The following is a 20,399-nucleotide window of genomic DNA, read 5'->3' on the forward strand; positions in this document are numbered from 1 at the left end:
GCATTGCAGAGCTGATGAAAATATGGTGTTGGCTGGTTTGATAGTGAGATGTACAGCAGTTCGTCAGGTTGAGAGCAGGATACAGTATGAAGCCAGTACAGCACTTATGTTACAGAAGAAACATGGGTCACGTGTACACATTCTTGAATTTAATTAGCTCTAGAGAAATTTAAAAAATATTTAATTTATTTTACATTTTCATCTCATTAATTCAACACAGAACAGGCTCTGTGCTTTATTTATAGGTACATTTCAAAGCCCTTAAAGTCACTTCAGTGCTTTTAAATGCTGCCAAGTCCAACACAGTAGACGGGGTCAATCCCAACCACAGCAAATCCAGTTGGTGTTCATTGTTTAACTACTCAGCCAAATTACTGTCCTCAAACAGAGCCTGGTTAGTTTAAGGTTTTTTCTCTCGCAGTTTTCCACAGCATTTTTGGACTACATACGCAACGATCCTGTAACTCCAACTCTATTTCCTTTGGCTGCTTGAGAAAAAAGAGGAAATCTTGCTTTGTGCCTTCAAAGGAGGCGACGATGAAGCTGAAAAAAGATACAAAAAGAGTTGTTAGATCTCATAGACGTCAGAAGTCTTGTACTATTTAATTTTCATATGATAGACCATTTTGCTGTTTCTCTGAGGTAAAACTCAAGGTCATTGATTTTCTTCTCCCAGTGATAATGTAAAAGACACAGAGAGAGTTGAATGCAGGCTGATACAGCAGCCTCACATGTCTTTAAAATAAACAGTTAGTTTGGCAATATTTATTTTTTTGTAAGCAAACTCCATACAAACAATCTTGATTCAATCTTCTTCTCTGCCATAAAAGGAAAATAACAACATAACTACTTAAAAAAAACATCAGCAAGCCACACTGTTACACTGGATTACACGTTATATCAGTCTTTAGAACATTTGCTCTGGTTTGTTCTACGTGGGTTCATAATTGTGTCATCTTAGGAGTGTCATTAGCTTAGCCTAGCTTAGCATGGGAAGCAGGAAGTAACTGGGAACTTCTGCCAGAAAGTGTTGACTGATCCTTTCATCTAAAACTTGGAAAATATATTCCTTCTAACTTCTCACTTTGCTGGTGCAGTGCAAACACAAACGATTACCAACCACTGACACCTACTGGCTACACTGCTTTATGGTCTGTTACAGATATAAGAGTCCTTGTGATTTAAGCCACCGCTGAAGAGACAAAAAGTACAAGGCAAGATATAAGAAATACCAAAACATGTTTCTTTTATATATCATAATAAATTGGCTCGTCTTTTACCGCATCTTTGCTGGTCTTGACTCACAACAGGAACACTAGCATCAGGGGCCGTTTGACCTATCAAAGCATCCAGCATCTCTTTGTACTGCGTCTTATGGTGAGGGCGAATAAACATGCCGAATCCTCAAGAAAAAGAAAGGTGAAATATGGAGTCAACAGCGAAAAAATGACTAACATGAAATGTAATGTAAAAAATGTTTTGAAGTAACTTACTGACTAGAAGGTTGAAGTCCTCGTCTCTCTCTGTTAATAAGCTCACCACCGTGGTCACCAGGTTTTCATAGCTGTCTGTCTTCTTGTAGCTGTGAATGGCCTGGAAGAGCTGAGGGGACTTTTCTGCTCCGAGGGCTTTCTTCACGTCATTCAGAAAGGCAGCATGGACTTCAGCCTTTGGAGCAGAACCTGATGGACACAAGAAGTGAGCAAAGCCGTTTATTAATGCTTGACAACCAATGATTACGCTTTTAATACACTTTGTTTTCAAGAACTTAATGTCCTACCAGTGGGAGCTTCTCTCAACCCTTGATGGCTCAGGTGGGCTCCTCCTTTGTTGAGCTGCTGTGTACTGAGCTGACTGGTGGTGGAGAGGCTTTGACTCACAGCAGCCAGTCTGTCTGTAGCTTTCGGAAAACAACACAACAGTTGCAGATTAGGTCTTCAGTGCCTACTTTGTGTTTTACAGGTTTGCTTATGTAACTTTTGCTCAACGTCGGCCACAAGTTGCAACTACAGGACAATGGTTAACGCCTTAAACCCTGTGATTTTATCTAAATATGATCATTATGAATGTAATATCTTTAGGTTTTTGGTATGTTGGTTTGACAACAAATAAGCCATGTAATGAGGTCAACCTGAACACATAAAGCAGACAGTGCATTGTTGGGGGTTAGTGTATCTCATACCGCTCTGCACCATCAGTGCTTTCTTCACGTCCTTATCCAGTGAGTGATCGGGTTTGTATCCACAGCCCTGCCCGGTCAGCTCCAGGCACTTCTCATCAAACCTCTTTTTGTGATGTGGACGAACAAACTGGTACAGACCTGAGACACAGTGGCTGCATTAGAGAATGACTAGCGACAGGGATAACGTGAGAGAGACAAAAACACACACTCACACACACACACACACACACACACACACACACATGTATGTTCAAAAGTTCATTAAACTTGAAACATTTAAACATACATACAGACCCTAAATGTTGATGATTAAGCAACAGATTCAAATCAAATTTAAGTCAGTTTTTCAAGTTGTGTTATTGTACAAAGAGTTGATGCAGAATAACTGTTTGGCAGATTGGAAACCCTAACAAAAAACATGTCATGACAATTAATCAAACAGCTGTAAAGTTTGAATCTAGAACAAAATGGTGGACGAACTTAAGTCATGCTGATGGTATGAGTGTCAGCAGCCTGTTATTTAGCACAATGTAATGCTCTTGCACAAACTAGCCGCTTCTAAATTCTAGTGTATATGTGAATGTTGCGTATAACACTGTCTGTTCCCTGACTTACCCCTTAGCAGGCTGTGAGTGTTTGCATATTCAGTGAGCACAGTGGTCTCAGTCAGCAGGACGTCCAGGTTATCAGTCTTCTTGTAGACCTGCAGAGCCTGAACGATGCGTTCAAAGTTCACCTGGCTCAGGGACTTCTTCATCTCTGCCAGGAAGTTCTTAGCCCTGCTGGCTTTACTCTCCTGAGACGGTTCCTCTGATGTTTTCTTCAACAAGGACGGAGAAAAATACACATTTAGACAATTGATTTTATTTTTCATAAAATAATCAAAAGAATTGCCAACATTTTTTGTCACAACACGTACCTGTTCTTGGACCAATTTGATTTTACGCTTGCCACCCCGCAGCTCATCTTCCATCCTCTTGTCATGTCGAAGAGACAGCGTGGACAGACGGTTTGCCTTCAAAATAAAATGCATATCTAAAACAAACAAACAAACAAACACGTATAGTCCTTTTGGAGATAAAAATTACAAATAATTTGACCTTACCATTGTGGTTTCATGGCATAACACACGCCAATAACAGCTGTACTGACCCATGTCACTCATGGGCCATTATAAACAGTGTGAATCACACTTTAAAATGGTTGGCTATTATCTGTTTTCTCTACGAAGCCTCTCCTACCCTTTCCTCTCCCACCAAAGCATTGTCGCCCTCTCCGTTGCAGTGGTCCCCTCGCTCCAGAGCATCCAGCAGGTTGGCTGGCCTCCTCTGACTCTCCTGCACCTCGCTCTCATACTCTATGCAGATCTTGGCCATCCCTCTGCCTCCTCCAATGGCTTCATCTGATCACACAGACCAGACAACAGGGAATGAACCAATGAAGGACAAACTTAACCCTCTGTAAAATGGCTCAGGTTTTAAATGGGCGTGCCAGCACTCACTGAGTCTCCTCCTCTTCAGGCTGGGAAGGTGGGCGTCCAGCGCCTTGGCCTTCTGGGCCGGGGAGCTTTGGGAGGATGAGTAGGAAGTGGAGCAGGAAGTGGATCCAGAGGGCAGTGTTACTGGTAAACACTCGTTCCTACGGCTCTCTCCCGGGGCATTCTTAGGTACAAAAGGCCTCTGGGCACAATCAAACACAACCACAAACAGTCAGACTGGGAAACAGATTACATAAAGCAGTGCCAACTCACAATCATGTCAGATTTTCTGAGGCTTTAGTGCGTGCCTAAGGTGCAGATGAGACACATTCACATGCACTGTATTTATCTATATCTGAATGTGAACAAACTCACTGTATGTGAATGTGCATCAAATAAAGTTGACAGTGACTGTATTTCCGTCTCTGATGTACTGTTAAAATAACTAGTCCCTAAATATATAAAACAATGTATAGGCACATTTGTTTAAGTAAATCTTCTAACAAAAAAAAAATGTCACTGGAGCTCCTTCTTAGGCACATTCTGAGACCTGACAGACTTGTATCTCGACTTGCATGTGAAAAGACTTGAGTGTTTGAACTCACCATTTTCTGTGCAACCCTGAAGAACTGAGAGACGTCCCGGACTATATTCCCGAAACCGTCATAATGACGGACGTACGGCCTGACCCACGATGGAAGCTGAGCCCGGGCATCCGCGCTTTTAAACCTGTGGGAAAAGTCACATGTTATTGTAGTAGTGTGCAGTTTAAGAGGCAGTCAGGGCTACCCCCCAAAAACTAAAGGTTGCAGTCTATAAACTGTATATATATTGTCATATCATCCAGCCATAGTAATGAGGAACAACAGTAATATAATCATCAATAAGCAGCCCTTCTGTGGAATAGGAGGAAGTTAATATCTATGAACTTAATAAAGCTGTATGTTGCCAAGTGCACATGGAGCATCAACACACATTTTCAACAAAGAGGAATATTTCCATATTTGGTTATAAACCACAATTTCTCAGAGACATCATCAAATTCCTTGTTTTGTCTGATATTTACTGTTATGGAAAACAGCCAATCATTGCAATGCAAGAACAGGAACTAGTGAAGGTCTGGCATATTCTTTAAGATAAAATAACAATATAATGATTATAAAATATCTACACATCACTTTTCGATTCATCAGCTCTGCTTCTTTTAAAGCTCCCATATTGTGCAAATGCACTTTTCCGATGTTTTTGAACATAATTATGGGTCTACGGTGTGCCTACAGACTGCCAAAGTATCAAAAAAAAAGAAAGCTCTCTCCTTTTCTCACTCTCCCCTTTTCTGAAACCCTCCACCTCTCCACCCAATATACTCCAGTCAGAATTCTCCCCGTTTCTGACGTCAAAAACTGGAAAGCCAGAAGCTTCCACTATGCAGTCCACCCCCCTATTTCTTATTGGTCCAAGGCCCCGAGATCCTCTCGAAAAATATTCCTTCACCCCCATGTTGTTTGCTTGTTGCTAAGCGACAAGATGCCTGTAGTACGGCAAAACATGATCAATGTTGCATAATCCACTAATTTATCTTAACCACAGCAGCCTCGTTTTTAATAACACAACGGATAGGAAGCTACTTGTGCTTTTTTTCAAACAGTGAAACTGAAATAAATGTTTTTATTGGTATTTTTGCCTGACTGGTGTATAGCTATTAGCTTTGGGACAAGCATTCAGCTTTTGCTCATAAAAACATATTTCTATTCCCCACACCAGTCTGGAAATGCCTCGTTTTTAACAGGACAAAGGATTGGAAGGTATACTGAAGAAGTCTGACTTTGAAGATAATTTTTTCACTGATTTTAGTGGTATTGTTAGCAGCTAGCTCCCGAACTAGCTTCGCAGTAGCCACCATCTTTTGCTGCATTTTTATTGTGAACATGCCGTTTCCATTAGCGTGTGGCTGTCAGTGCATCTGTATGAACATAGTCTTTCATGTAGACAAGGATAGGTCATGTCAAACTGTTCAAAGTGCATTACTAGCACTAGACTTGGTTCTTCTCATGGGTAGGCTAAACCTAACTGTGCTAACAGGCTATACGTCATCATTGTTTACAAACAGACAGAGGGCGAGGCGTATCTGGCTTCGCTTCCGGATAGGGGGCGGGGGGAGCTCAAAGATTGTATATTTACGAGGGGAGCTGCAGCTCTTTTTAAAAAATAGGCCATTGTGAGATTAGCTGAACATCAGCATAGTACAATAAATTATCTGAAAGTTTTTTTCAGCAAACAATTGAAGAAAAACGTATTAGGGACCACTAAGACCATATAATATGGTGTATAATAGAACCGAAAAGTGTATAATATGGGAGCTTTAAATCACTTGTACGAGCCACAGAACGAGTAAGTAAACATGAATTGATCTTTCATGAGGCTTGATGCGTTTAATTAAGAAGTAATAAAATGACGGACAGCTCTGCGTCTGACCTCTGATCACACAGGAAGATGGCTCCATAGTCCTCCTTGTGGCGAATGACTCGACCGATGGCCTGGTTCACGGCTCTGTAAGCCTGCTGTTTGTACCACTGCTGCCCAGACAGGTACTGTACACACACAAACACAGAAACACAGTGAGAACAACCAGTATACGATGGAGCCACTGAAACAACATGGCGCCCTGTAAGTGAGGCCCAGGGAACAGTTTCCCCCCCTCACCGTTATCCCAGGAACTTTCTTCCGGCTCATCTCATCTAAGAACTGCATCTTGAGGATGACTCGTGGGTCCATCCTTGGAGGGAAAGGCAGGCCGGTGATGATGACGCCCCGACCATAGGTGTCTGCAAAGTCCAGACCCTCGCTAGCCTGACACAGGAGAACACTTACAGAAATGAGTTTATTGAATCCATGCTCACAGTTAATCAACTGAATAAAAAGCTGAATTTAAATCAGTTTGGAAAAATAGAAAGTCTAGCCCTAGAAAAATAGCTGATTTACATTCAATAGGAAAGAAATTACAACTCCGTGTCAATACACCTCCACAAGAATCATACTTCATTTAAGACTTGTTATACTGTACATATTGTTATGAATTACATGGCAGGGGAAATATTAGATTTAGGATTTATTTAAGGAAGTTAAATAACCTGAAAATGACCATGTCCCTGTTCTGCTTCTAAATGAACAAGAGGAAAGCTGCTGCAGCCGAGACATGATAACTCCTTTAGATATCTTATACAGAAATCATTTTATGGTAATATTGTCTATTTTAAGGTCTACTCCGTGGAGTAAGACACCTCACCTTCCCTCGACACACCGCAAAGAAGGTTCCCCCTTTAGAAGCCGAATCATTGACTTTATTGTAATATCCGTCAATAACCTGAAAACAGAGAGAAGATCAACTGTTGTCATCACAGTGAGGAACCGGCAGAAACCTGGAACTTGTGTAGATGAAAGTTTCACAGTCATGCATGTCACTCACTTCATTGAAGGTTCCCTTTCCTTTAGGTTCCACAAACATGGGCTTCACGTTCTCAATGCGGTCTGCGTGTCCGTTAGCCTGGTGGGAGAACACACACACACACACAATGTACCTGATTTCATATCAAAAGCAACACACTATAATCTAACAAAACTTTTTCCTCAAGGGGGATCATGCTGAGTGTCCACTTACTCTCCAGAACTCTAGGTTTTTTTCCATTAAAGAGAATGAGGGGAAAAAAACTAAGAGACCGTGAGGGACAACGCGGCTCAGGTTGGCTGTGGAGAGAACACAGAAAAGAACACGTTTATGTTAAATGATGAAGAATATCTTACTACAGACAGGCACATTTTTCAATTGCCGGGAAAAAGATTCCTATTCAAATGGGAAATTTGGGGGTGAAACAATGAGTAGCAATTTGTTACTTGGGTCAAAGACGTGGCATGTCAATTCTGATGTCCAAGGCATATTCATAAAGTAAAAAATAAATCTACATTTTAAATCACTATATTATGTTACTCAACTCTTCCCTCTTCAATCACTTATACAATTATTTATTGTGAGAAATTAAAATTTCAAAGAGCTTTTGAGCTCCAAAGTGCCAAATTGTCCTTCCTGGGTAACGTCCGGGTTAAAATCCAAGTGAAGAAAAGCAACACAAATGTTTTAAAACATTTATAAAAGCATTAATTATTTACTTGGGCATAATTGTGTTGATGTTTGCAATGATCCCTACAAATATAATACCAATACAAAGCTTATTAAAAATTTCATGCAAGAAATACTTTTGTCCAGATTTTTGGATTTCCCTTATGTCCTGCCCGGGTAACAGACTTCAAATGCATACATTACCCAGAATGCATTTGAATAGTCATGTAACAGGATATTGGATGAGAAGGAAGATTCTGGAGAACCCCCAAACATCTGAAAAGGTCAGTAATTCTCTCTTAAAAATGTTGATATTATGCCTTTTTGGTTACTGGTCAGGTTCGACCAAAAATCATGTGTCTTTCTGGATAACGCTAATCAAACATATATTCTGTTTTTCTATTTAAGAACTGCCTATTTCATGTTTAATGTGGCATTGATGTGTTAAAGGCTAAGATATGTCTTAGCCAAGTAGGCCTTTTTTTGAATGCGTTTTTGCGTGAAATGTATCGTTTTGTCCTCCCTGGGTAACAGAATGTCCTTCCTGGATAACAAAGATTTTCTGTTACCCAGGGCATGTCCTCTGTTATCCAGACTGGACATTTTAGTGAAGAAAGCTGTTTTAATGGTATTTGTCACTTTTTAAGCATTGAGTTGATATTGTTATATTATATTAATAACATAGTATGTGTTTTTTTTAATCTCTTATGAATTTTTGTAGCATGCATGGCTGTCTGCCTGGTTTTCCAAACTGTTCATGTTTCATGCCTGTTTTCACTTCTGTCCTTCCAGATGCCGCTGTCAAATAGAGACTTTTTAGTGCCAGGAGGAATGCAGACCCCCAAAATAGGGCTATGTTTCTTGAGCAGAAGAAGGGAAGTTATTGTTATTTAGTAGTGAAGTGCTACTGGAAGGCAGATCAGTAAAAATTAGAAATTGAAAGTTTCATCCATAGGTTTGCACTTATTTGTAAAATGACTTGATGTTTTAGTTAGGCAATGTGTCAAAAAAAATGGTAAGGGACGATTCTTAATGAGCAATTTTGAAGGACGCCTTATTCATACATAGAATATAACTGTTGTTAGTGATGTATCCCTTTCAATTTATTGGAAAAGATTGCAATTTGTATTTTAGTCCCAAAAAGTTTTAACCTGTCTGATTCTGTGTTAAATACTGTTACAGGACTTGAAAGTTACATTGTTGTTTCATGAAATTAAAGATTGGAAAAATTAAAATCTTTTCAGTCAGTGTTTCCTTTTTAATTAAGTTAAGTTATCTTTATTGTCAGTTGTACACGAGGCACATTGAAATTTGTCTTTCACATATCCCCTCTCAAGTTCCCACACTTCGGAGGGGGTCAGAGCGCAGGGTCAGCCATACATAGTACGGCGCCCCTGGAGCAGTTTTTGGGGTTAAGTGGCTTGCTCAAGGACACAATGGTAGAGATGGTGGGCACCGTAGACGCAATACCAGCCTCTGCTAGTTTTACAACTAACACCCCCCTGTCCGGTGCCGGGGATCGAACCAGCTTCCTCATGGTTACTGGTCGGCCACCTTACCTCTAGGCCATCCTAGCCTAGACCTAGGCCTAGACCTAGCCTAGCCTAGCCTAGACTTAGGCTAGGATGGCCTTGTATGAATGTTGAAAAAATATGTTTCCAAGGGAGCCTTTAGAGAAAAACTAGCCTACATCCATAGTAGTATGTCATTCCTGGATAACAGCATGTCATTCCGAGTAACAATGACAAACAGGTCATTTAACCCAGATTTTTGAGTTATTTTACACAACTATGTTTTCCTGAGTTGAGGATACAACAACAACCATTTAAACTTTACTGTAAATAATTTTCAGACATTTTCCCAATTTTTGCTCTTTTTGGAATGGAATATTGTGTGATCGAGAGCAAGTTATGAGCCCATTTCAGTATAAATACCCAAATAAATCATATTAATAGTGATAGAAATGTAGTTTTCTGAGCAGTAAAAGATTGGTTAGCTCTAACTATGGATATTCATAAACTTGTATATGCTAAAATTGGTAAATATTGAATTAATCTTAAATTCCTTTTCCGTTACCCAGGAAGGACATTTTTCATGGGATAAATCATAGGATTCAACAAAAAAAATTGTAATTGCATTCAGAAATGCAGTTCCTTTTGTTGATATGAATACAGAACACTCTGATTAATATAGAAAGTGCTTGAATTTGCATTTATTTACAATTTCATTTTTTTTCTAATTTGAAATCCTTATTCGTCTTTGACCCACTTACAAAACAATGATGGTGCTCAAAAAACACATTTCTAGATTGTTTGTTCTTACCGACTGTGTTGCCTAAGGACGTCATATTTTCAGGGACAAACCTGTTGCAGAAGGAAAGAGTATACTTTTTATTGACATGGTCACAACAAGAAGGTAAACCATTTGTGGAGTTCAAACATTTTATTAAAAGTAATTTTGTTACGGCAGGGAGTTCTGTCACATGTAAGAACTTGACAATCAAACCTAACACATAAGATATGGTAGGCTTACAAGTAGGTGAATATTAAAAATGTTAAAAGTTGTTTCCGACATGATTAATACCAGGGAACAGGTGGGAAACGGAATGGGACTCGTTTGTAAATGAAACATGTTGTAGATTCAATTCCAACCTTCTATCAAACGCTGAACTTAAATGCACTCCATCAGGGCCTCGGTCGATGACGCTAACAAAGATCTGGTCCCGCTCGATCACGTGGCTGTTCTCCAGACTCACTGGGAAACTTCTGAAAAAAAACCCACAGAGACACTGGGCTTAAGACCGAGGCTTACCTGTGGTCAGCGTTACATATTACAAAATGAAATCACATCTTGGGTTTGGATAGAATGAATAGAACTGACTCACTCACACGTGCATGAAATAGTAGACGTAAATGAATTGTGCAGCTCTGTAGGCAAATTGAAATTGGAGGGGCCGATGGGGTGACTTACATCCTCATCTCAGAGGTGAATGAGGACAGTGGGGAGAGGGTGCCACTGGTCAGAATGATGCAGCGGACACCTTGATTCACCAGATCCTGCATGCTGTAGCCAGGGGAGAAGCACCAGTAACTCAGGATGTTGCCTACAAGGAGCAGAGAAACACAAGACCCAGTCAACCAGGATTAACCATGACAACTTGCTTAAGAGCGAGTTATTATGGAACACCTTGCTGGGGTTCATTTTCAACTGACTAGAACAAGCACTAGAATAAATCCTGACATTCAGTATCATGCCACAGGTTGTGAATCGTTACCTTGTTTCTTTGATGATGCTGACGCTGCAGCCCACACATCAGTGCTCTGCTTTTTATTGTGATAGCTTTTGTCTTGATGGATATGAACCTGAGCAACACAGACAGATATGACAGATGTCACTCTATACATAACAAGTGACAATTATTTTAATATGGCTGCTAAAGTTTTACAAACACACACACACCTTAAAATGAGCCGTGTTGGCCTGCATCATCAGCTGTTTGTCCTTTTCTGTTGGTTCACCTAAGAACACCAGCTACAAGAAAAAAAAGAAAGGAAAAGCACGTTTATTTGCTTTCTTTCTCCCCGAAGAGTGAGATGAGACAATCGGTATTCACTGCAGCATGCAAACCAACCTGGATGATATCAGACAGCTTCTGCAGTCCAGTGATGTTCAGGAATATTCCTTGCTCTGATGACAAACACACATCACACAGCTATTTTGTTTAATCGTATAAATTACTAAAACTTTGCCTTTGTATTTTAACAGGGTCTGTATAATGGAGAGTCTTGCATAAAATGAGCAGGGGTCCGGAGCAAAGAATAGCACAGCTCTTGCTTTACAAAACGTTTCTACTTCTATGTGTGGTTAAGAAGGGTAACAGGCTACAAACAACACAATGTGGTAGACAGTTTAAAATGCGACTGATCCTAAATCTGCTGACAAGTTTTCTTATAAACAAAAACACAGGAAGAAATGAAGCCATACTGACGTCCTGCTAGGTATCCACTGATCTGCTCCAGAGCCTCGTAGACAGCTGTCTTGCTGCTGTAGGTCAGGTGGGCTCTCTCCAACAGCTCATAGATGAAGCTAAGCAGAAAGAAAACACTTCATTTCAAAATCCACATATCTAGCCATCTTTCTGCTTCTAGTCCATGGAAAGTATCTTACTGTAATGAATCATTTGTTACTTCAATGTATGTCTCATTTTGCATCACTATCACAGACTGTGTATTTCTTCACAAATAACTTATATGAGTAATGTTATACCGTGAGGGCAGGGCATCTCTTTAATAATATACTGTTACAGTATTTGTTACAGAGGTATGTGTGAGAATTAATTGTGAGACTGATTTCAGGTGATATCGGCCAGTTAGCTGTGAAAAATCATATATCAGTCCATGCAGGAGATTAAAATAGTGAGACAGAGGGATTGGTTCACTGAAAGACACTGCTGTATACTTCACGTACATTCCAGGTTTTGTGATGCCTTTGTCTGGGACATCGTAGGAATCGATGGCAGCTTCCAGATCCAGCAGTATCTCTGACAGAGCAGACAAAAAAACATTTCTAAATTCCCCACAGAGCATTCACAAAAGGGCAAATCTACTTCATGAGATAAACACTCAAATAAAGGCTTATTTAATCTTTACATTAAAGCGGATACGAGTAACATTTAAATATCTTTTAAACAACCTCATGTTTCCTCTGATAATCATAAATTACCTTTAACAGCAAACGAGACCATCAGTGCAAAGAAAGACGTTTTTATATAGTTTTTATTACTGCTTTTGGTCTGGTCGCACACCCAGTCCGATTTTCGGTTCGCTCGTGCAGGCTCTATGGTCACATATCCGTATTGGTTGCAGATTTCAGTGTGGCGCTGCAACGCGATTTGAGAAGCCTATCCCTCCAGGTGAGGGAAGGGGAGCGGGAGCCTTGTTTGAGACAGTTATTTGTCGTCATAAATGACTGATAACGGGGCTGAACCATCAAAGAAAAAAAAGAGAATGCAATGAAGAAAAGCGAAAAGGGAGAGTGAGTGATAGGCGGGCGGGAGGACGTTGCCAAGCAACGTGTATACAATTTCACGAGAGCGAAACTAGACTGCTAAATGAATGAGCGGTTGGTACTAACACAAAGTTTGCTTTGCTTCACCATCATCAGATAACCATTATCTGAAATAGTCATTATTTACATCAACAACACAAACACATTACCTCATCGTGATCCATAGTCTACTAACTGCCGTCTCTCATTCATTCGCTTTCTGTGAGGACACAGCTCCGTGAGAGAGAGAGTAGTTAGGTGACGCTGCTGAATCAACTCATTGCAAGCAGGTGTGTGTACTGACTGGCATTAGTTGATGCAGTGTCAAAACCACTCTCACGGAGCCGAAAAGAGTCCTCACACTTTCAACACACGAACATGCACTATATTGCGCCCTTCTCAGTCCACGCTCACGCGCCTGGCACGAGCATTTGCGACAGCGGGCGTCGTAAAAATACTACCGCTTTTGTCCAAAGGGGACGCCAACGTGCCATCTTACTCGTAGTGCCTTTAACTTATGAATACTCACGTTTGATTTTAGCAATGGTGGTTATTTCCATTTTTAAACCTGAAACAAAAAAATAAAAACCAACTGAAATTCAAGCACATATGTAGAATTCTTTAAACATTTGAATACGTTTCAAATTCCCCATGTGTGCAATCTCAACGGTGGACAACAAAAATAAGTGTTCGAACCTGAGTTGAGTGATTCTACATTGAAGTCTTCAGAGACCGAGTCTCCACGGCCGGCCTCTTTAGCCTGCTCCGACAGCAGCCTGTCCACAGCAGTGATGGCTGAAGCTACATCATAGGGACTCAGGTCAAATGATGTGGATTCTTCACACGTCTTCTCCTGCAGACCACACACACACAAACATCACCTGGTTGGGATATTCTGCCCTCCATAAGAACTATACACCACATTCCTATAAACAACATTACATCATCAGATTGTTATGGTGTGTACGTCAAATTCCGTTGGTGTGGATTAAACAAATGTGCAGCATCTTAAGGTGCCAATGTGTTCCAATCAAGTGCTTGTTATTCTTTCTAAAAGTGTCTGAAACTCCATTGTCTAATGATGGAAGCATTGGACACTCACAGACATATTTAGTAACTTTTTTCAAAACTGAAACAAAACTGCCTGGAAGTGTGTCGTTATCTCCATTGGTAAGATTGATCACATTTGATCTCCAATATCACAATGTAAAGATAGAGAAGTGTTGGCTAGAGTAGCCAGGAGGAAGCTCTGACGGCAGGCTTTCAACCTCTAAGTGCTATAAACAGTCGGTTTCAGCAGACTGCTCAACAATCAATACAGTCAGTACATTGAGAGAGTCTCACCACATTGTGAGCTTCATCAAAGATGACTACAGCTCCTTTTAGCTCAATGTTGTGCGCCCTGCGGCTCTGTGGAACAAAGGGAGAGAGCAGGATACAAGCATTTGTTTACATATGTACTCTGAAGCGAATTCATCACACAACAGTCAAAATTAAACATGGGATAGTTTTGTCAATGCTTAAAGAATTCTAGTTTGAGGCACTTAAAGTGAAGTTTACTACCAGTCACTACTAGAGTCAACAAACGGGTAAATTCCTACACTGGATTATAAATAAAGTTCTATGTATATGCCTCCCTAATCATGTAAATCTGCTCACCTTTGGATCCAGCAGGTAGTTGTATGGCATAAAAATGACATCCGCTTGTTGTTTCAAGGAACGGGAGAGGTAGTAAGGACAGACCCTGCAGAAAATTTTTCAACAAAATGATTGACAATTTAAAAGACAATTTTAATCAATAAATAGAACAGAGTTTCAGCCAGCTCCGCACTCCTCACACAACTATTCAAGAAACACCAACAACCAGCTGTTTCACAGGGCAGTGATTTTCTAGTTCAATGAAAAGTTAGTGAACATAAAAACATAAGTCTCACCTCTGTTTGCTGCCGAATTTCACCAAATCTTCCACGTCCAGGATGGTATTCACCAAGTCCTTGTCAGTGCTCTTCTCTAAAGTGAGGACAGATGAACATTAAGACAGATACAAATAGATGTTGTGCTATGGCCAGGTGTTCTAAACACTCTGTTTCTGTGTCTAGATTTATTTAAATTATTTAAATGTTCTTTAAACTTAAATTTTGGTTCTTATTCGTTATAGGGGAAGGTGGGGTGATTTGTGCATTTTGGAAGTTGCAAAACCCATTGTTTCTAGAAAACCGTGGAAGAAATTGGAAATGTGACCACATATTTAAGAAGAGCCATCCATTTGACTCATCCTGTAAAGAAGGGAGACACAAGGAATAAGATATAAGCACATTTAAGCTCAAAAAACTGTGTTTTGCCTTTCAAAGTAAAATTTCCATGATCAAGGTTTTTTGATTATTGTGTCTGAACAATTATAGACACGTTTGAAAACATTTGACACATGTTTTAGTGCTTTGGTATGCTACACTTTGAGTCTATATAATTAGCACAATGTCAACCCTAAATTGCTGCATCATGCCTATTATCCAAAATTCTGGGGATGGGGTGATTTGTGCGCAAGGGCCTGGGTGAGTTATAAGTAAGTAAGTAAGTAAAATGTATTTATAAAAGCACATTTATGACAGTTTGCACTGTCCAAAGTGCTGTACATAGTGCATTCAGTAGGTAAACAATGAAGGTAAAATAACAATAACCAAAATAAAAGACGTAAAGCCCATACATCCACATAAACACAGATAGTAGTGCAGAGGTAAGTAAGTAGTGCAGAGGTTAATGGGGAGGAAACACCAGGGTGTACATATGGGTTTTGAGCCTTGATTTAAAGGCAGAAATGTAGGGGGAATCACATTTGTCAGGTGGCAGTTGGTTCCACAAGCACGGAGCAACTAGTGCAAAGTACATTTCTGAGAGTTGTGCCAGTGGCATGGCTGTATACGCTGGTCACCAAAAGAAAGTGATTGTCTACAGTAGCTCAGAAGAGAGTGACATCTCAATTCCACTTAACGACACCACTGATGAGAGTTCAGATGGCCAGAAAGATGATGATGGTGACTTTGTCGGGTGATTTGTGCGACAAGACAACTTTTTTTCCGAAAGCTATATTTCTTAAACAGTTTATTCCAGATCCAAAGTTTTTATTGCCAGGGATGCACAACATCCTGAAATATATGTACATATTTGAGTTGGAGACATAACTGTCAAGGCCTCACTTTAAAATCACTTTGAGTAAAAAGTTGCACAAATCACCCCACCTTCCCCTAATTATTAAATCAAATGCAAAAATCTGTATAAGCGTCAGCCATTGAAAATCCATATCGGCCAATCACCAGTATGTAGTTCCTCCAAGTGTTAAACTATTACCTTCAACATTATTGTAGAAGACACATGATCTGTTGGAAACCTTTCCTCTGCACATGTGGACCTGAAAAACAATTGAGGGAAATAAGGATTGGTTCAATGCAACCTTTTCATCTCCGGTGCCAGAACCAATACTTTTTGTGCCTGACCTGCCGCTTCTTTAAAAAGAAAAAAAGCAGCAACACTTGCTTCATCAGCAAGTCCACACAAAGCCAGCAGCTTCTATTTGAGATGCCTCCTCCTGAGAGTGCAACAGTGCCCACAAATTCCCCATTTTATTTTCCAAGACTGTTCATTGTTGGTGCTTTCAATCTCAACACTACTTGAGTGAGGTTTTTCAGCATCAATAAACACAATGCATGATGAATTTACATATAGTCTTACAGAATGAGCAAAGCAAACTGCACACGTTACCTTGGCGTGGTTGCTCTCCTGACGCATCACTTCCGGGTTGATACACAGCTGCTCTCTTGATCCCAGCACACACACCTTTGGCCTGATTCAACAGAGACAGACAGACAGACAGACAGACAAGGGTTACATTGATATATGGGTTTACCTGAAATGTTCAGAAACTCAGCTCACAGGGATTTTTTTAGCGCATTTTTTATGTGGTTAAGGTTTACTAGATCATCCAAATAACAGCAGTAAGTTGCTCTCCTGATATTCATTGTCTAAATGACTCCTATTCATACATTCCAAATATTCAATTAAGTATATATATGACATAGTTAACCTGTATGCAGTGCTCTTTAACTCATTGATGACCTGTGCGAGCTGAGAGTGTGTCCTGGATGCATAGATGATCTTGGGAACATCTGTGTAGTAGGCTGGGAGACAAAAAATGACATCAGGTGTTATAGAGTGACATGGAGCATAGATCACATTGATTTTAAAAATCTAAACTCAGATTTACACTCAACAAAAATATAAACGCAACACTTTTGTTTTTGCTCCCATTTTTCATGAGATGGACTTAAAGATCTAAAATTCATTCCAGATACACAATTGTACCATTTCTCTCAAACATTGTTCACAAATCTGTCTAAATGTGTGATAGTGAGCACTTCTGCTTTGCTGAGATAATCCATTCCACCTCACAGGTGTGCCACATCAAGATGCTGATCTGACATCATGATTAGTGCACAGGTGTGCCTTAGACTGTCCACAATAAAAGGTCACCCTGAAATGTGCAGTTTTGTCTCACAGCAAAATGCCACAGATGCCACAAGCATTGAGGGAGCCTGCAATTGGCATGCTGACAGCAGGAATGTCAACCAGATCTGTTGCTCGTGCATTGAATGTTCATTTCTCCACCATAAGCCGTCTCCAGCAACTTTGCACAGCCATTGAAGAGGAGTGGACCAACATTCCACTGGCCACAATTGACAATCTGATAAACTCTATGCGAAGAAGATGTGTTGCACTGCATGAGGCAAATGGTGGTCACACCAGATACTGACTGGTTCTGAGTCCCCAGACCCCCAATAAAGCAAAAAAATCCACATTTCAGAGTGGCCTTTTATTATGGACAGTCTAAGGCACACCTGTGCACTAATCATGATGTCAGATCAGCATCTTGATGTGGCACACCTGTGAGGTGGGATGGATTATCTCAGCAAAGCAGAAGTGCTCACTATCACACATTTAGACAGATTTGTGAACAATGTTTGAGAGAAATGGTACAATTGTGTATCTGGAATGAATTTTAGATCTTTAAGTCCATCTCATGAAAAATGGGAGCAAAAACAAAAGTGTTGCATTTATATTTTTGTTGAGTGTAGAAACTGATTAAATCAATTTTGTATTCTAATAAAAAAAAGTCAAAATATAGAACCCAAGGTCTGCAATATTGAATAGAGGTGAAAACTGAAAAAAAATCATGTAATAAACTTTATACATTTATTTGAAAAATATATATATATATATAAATGAACCAAAAATGTCTGAAATCATTTCGTAATTCATTTTCATAATAATGTAATTTGACTCTTTAACATTCTGCATTTAGTTATGACATTTTCCTAATAATATTTTTAATGCACTTCACTTTTTATTGGATAGATTAATATGTTTGATATTGGTTTATAATGTGTCACAAATGTCTTGTGTTGGGAAAAAAAGTCAAATATTGATAATGTTTTAATTCAACAACTGTTCATACTGTGATGTGCTCATTCTCCATTCAGTGCATGTTCTATGGGGTAACATGTGATGGTCATGAAATGAGCTTTATCCATTTATTACATTAAAGTGACTATTTTATGTAGGCCTACAGTAAATTAACTAAATATGGACCTGAAGAGCGAGGAATACTTTTCACAGACGGTAGACAATGTCTCAAGTTCAGCAGACACAGTTATGTGGAGTTGTGCAAACTTTCGTCTCATCAGATACTTAATTATTTCCATTTGTTGTGGTTAAACTGATTTGGATTATTTATTTCTAAAACATGTGTTAAACTGGCAGAACGGTTATGTTACAAGATGCATGTCTGAGAGAGGCTACAGTTATTGTTGTGCTAATAGCATAATTGCATCATAGTGTAAGGTGCTCTGCTCAGAAAACAATGCTTTAAAAAAAACTGTGTGGCCATACTGATGTCGTATGAGCTCAACACTTCCAAAGCCAACTGTGGTGTTTACGTGTGTTCCTGAAGAAGAGGCCTGAGCTGATTGGACTAGTGATATGGCATGATAAACATACTTGTTGGCGTTTCACCGTCTGTAGCAGCCGTCCCCCAGGATGCCAGGGGTGTGTTTGTGAACATCTCCTCTCCGCCCAGCTTCTCTGCTATCTTACGGGCAGAGATGGTGTCTTTGAAGTTGTCCCTCCATGCCAGGGTGGCACACAGCAGACACAGGGTTTTACCAGTACCTGTGGGGCTCTCCAGAACCCCATTCTCCTTCTGACACACACACACACACACGCACACGCACACGCACACACACACACACACACACACACGTTAAACCTTTGGAGACAGCTCCTGCAGATGGTAACTCCAGACAGAGTACAGAGTGGTGATATCAAATCTCAAACTTTGCATGCAGCTATTGTAGTGAGTTTTCTTTTTGGTGTGACAGTTAAGCATGGGAGTAGAACCTTTACTTTTGCAACATGAATGACAGTTGACTTTTCCCCCACTGACAACAATGAGTATTTCCCACACTACTGTTCAGCTCTGAACAACATTCTAAACACGTATGACCCATGGTAGTATTGTGTCCATTGAAAACCTTGCATGTCACTACTTACCTTTTGAAGACATTCAACCACTTTGCTCATATAGTCCTTCTGACAGTCATATGGAGGAAAGGGAAAATTGATTTTCACTCCATTCAGAGTAAGTGAATGCATCATGTATCCTAGCTTAACTCAGCAGCAGCATTCACTAACGTAGCACAACAAAAGATGCACTTTAGGCAACTTCCTCAAAGCTGCCAGTTCAAATGCACCCTAAACACGGGTGAACTGTCCTTAAATAACCAGCTGAATAAGAATACATAAGCTGCAGTGGAAAGCAGTTGCTGTCCCACAGAACAGACTACTCCACTCACTAAACTTCTGAGTGCTTGGCGCCAGCTTTCCGCTTTCAGCCTGATGCGCATGCGCTCTGTTACGACATAGCTCTGCTGCGTTCAGGTACACACAGAATATAAGCACATCAAAGTATTGACACTAGCGGGACAGTGGAGGTTGAGTTTTAAATTAGGATCATAATGAACAGGAAAAAAATTCAGAAAACGGATGGTTATAAGACAAACGACATTTATATTTATAATACAATCATAAATAATTATATTTTGCTTCATTTGTAATTAACTTAGGTCAATTTGTAACTAGGCCTATGTATATTATATTTACATCTTATCGACTTTAGTTTCAAACAGACTATAGCGTGCCTAAACAGAAACACACACCTCCACAAACTGAATGATATACTCAGAAGGAAGAGTGCATCCCATTGTCTGCCCAGAAGACTCTGATTGCCTGTGACTTGATCTGAGAATAAGATATAAATAGAGACACAGTATTGATCTGTTAATGCAGGAAAGCTGCTGCAGCATTACTTCCTTTCCAATTTGAGTGTGCACTGCTGGGACTGAGTTAATAGTGTGCTATTGTAATAACCACAGGGTCTCCTAGTGGCAACTGACATTTATTGCTTAATTAATGCATTGATTTAAAAAAAAGGAACTTATCAGATGAATGTCTATGTTTCTGTATACATTTTA

General features: G+C 39.9%; 1 protein-coding gene across 2 annotated transcripts; it reads right to left on the minus strand.

Moving 5' to 3' along the window:
* Nucleotides 1–205: 205 nt before the first annotated feature.
* rtel1 (regulator of telomere elongation helicase 1) lies at nt 206–19,630 on the minus strand. 2 transcript variants are annotated; one of them, XM_080030512.1, is made up of 33 exons: nt 19,420–19,630; nt 18,868–19,069; nt 16,898–16,991; nt 16,576–16,657; nt 16,165–16,225; nt 14,754–14,829; nt 14,479–14,563; nt 14,164–14,229; nt 13,516–13,672; nt 13,349–13,387; nt 12,241–12,313; nt 11,762–11,859; nt 11,405–11,460; nt 11,233–11,304; nt 11,048–11,135; nt 10,744–10,876; nt 10,425–10,538; nt 10,096–10,136; nt 7,318–7,403; nt 7,126–7,203; nt 6,946–7,023; nt 6,363–6,509; nt 6,135–6,250; nt 4,265–4,388; nt 3,684–3,861; nt 3,424–3,584; nt 3,102–3,197; nt 2,798–3,002; nt 2,183–2,320; nt 1,781–1,894; nt 1,494–1,682; nt 1,281–1,403; nt 206–543 (listed from the first exon to the last, which is right to left on the minus strand). In XM_080030512.1, exons 1-33 carry the CDS (start codon nt 19,522–19,524, stop codon nt 473–475), a joined length of 3,546 nt encoding a protein of 1,181 aa, XP_079886638.1. In that variant the 5' UTR covers nt 19,525–19,630; the 3' UTR covers nt 206–472. The 2 variants fall into 2 exon arrangements, with proteins under 2 accessions (XP_079886638.1, XP_079886637.1); XM_080030511.1 differs by having other exon boundaries at nt 1,781–1,900.
* Nucleotides 19,631–20,399: the final 769 nt, after the last annotated feature.

Source organism: Ammodytes marinus, assembly GCF_949987685.1.
Source record: "Ammodytes marinus genome assembly, chromosome: 7".
Lineage (NCBI taxonomy): Eukaryota > Metazoa > Chordata > Actinopteri > Uranoscopiformes > Ammodytidae > Ammodytes > Ammodytes marinus.

Excerpts from the sequence above, each read along its gene's own strand:
- rtel1 (XM_080030511.1), bottom strand. The coding sequence starts at position 19,524 with ATGATGCATTCACTTACTCTGAATGGAGTGAAAATCAATTTTCCCTTT. Across the intron at positions 16,992-18,867 it reads AGACGGTGAAACGCCAACAA|CCTACTACACAGATGTTCCC; the intron begins GTATGTTTATCA and ends TTTGTCTCCCAG. Across the intron at positions 16,658-16,897 it reads TTAAAGAGCACTGCATACAG|GCCAAAGGTGTGTGTGCTGG; the intron begins GTTAACTATGTC and ends CTGTTGAATCAG.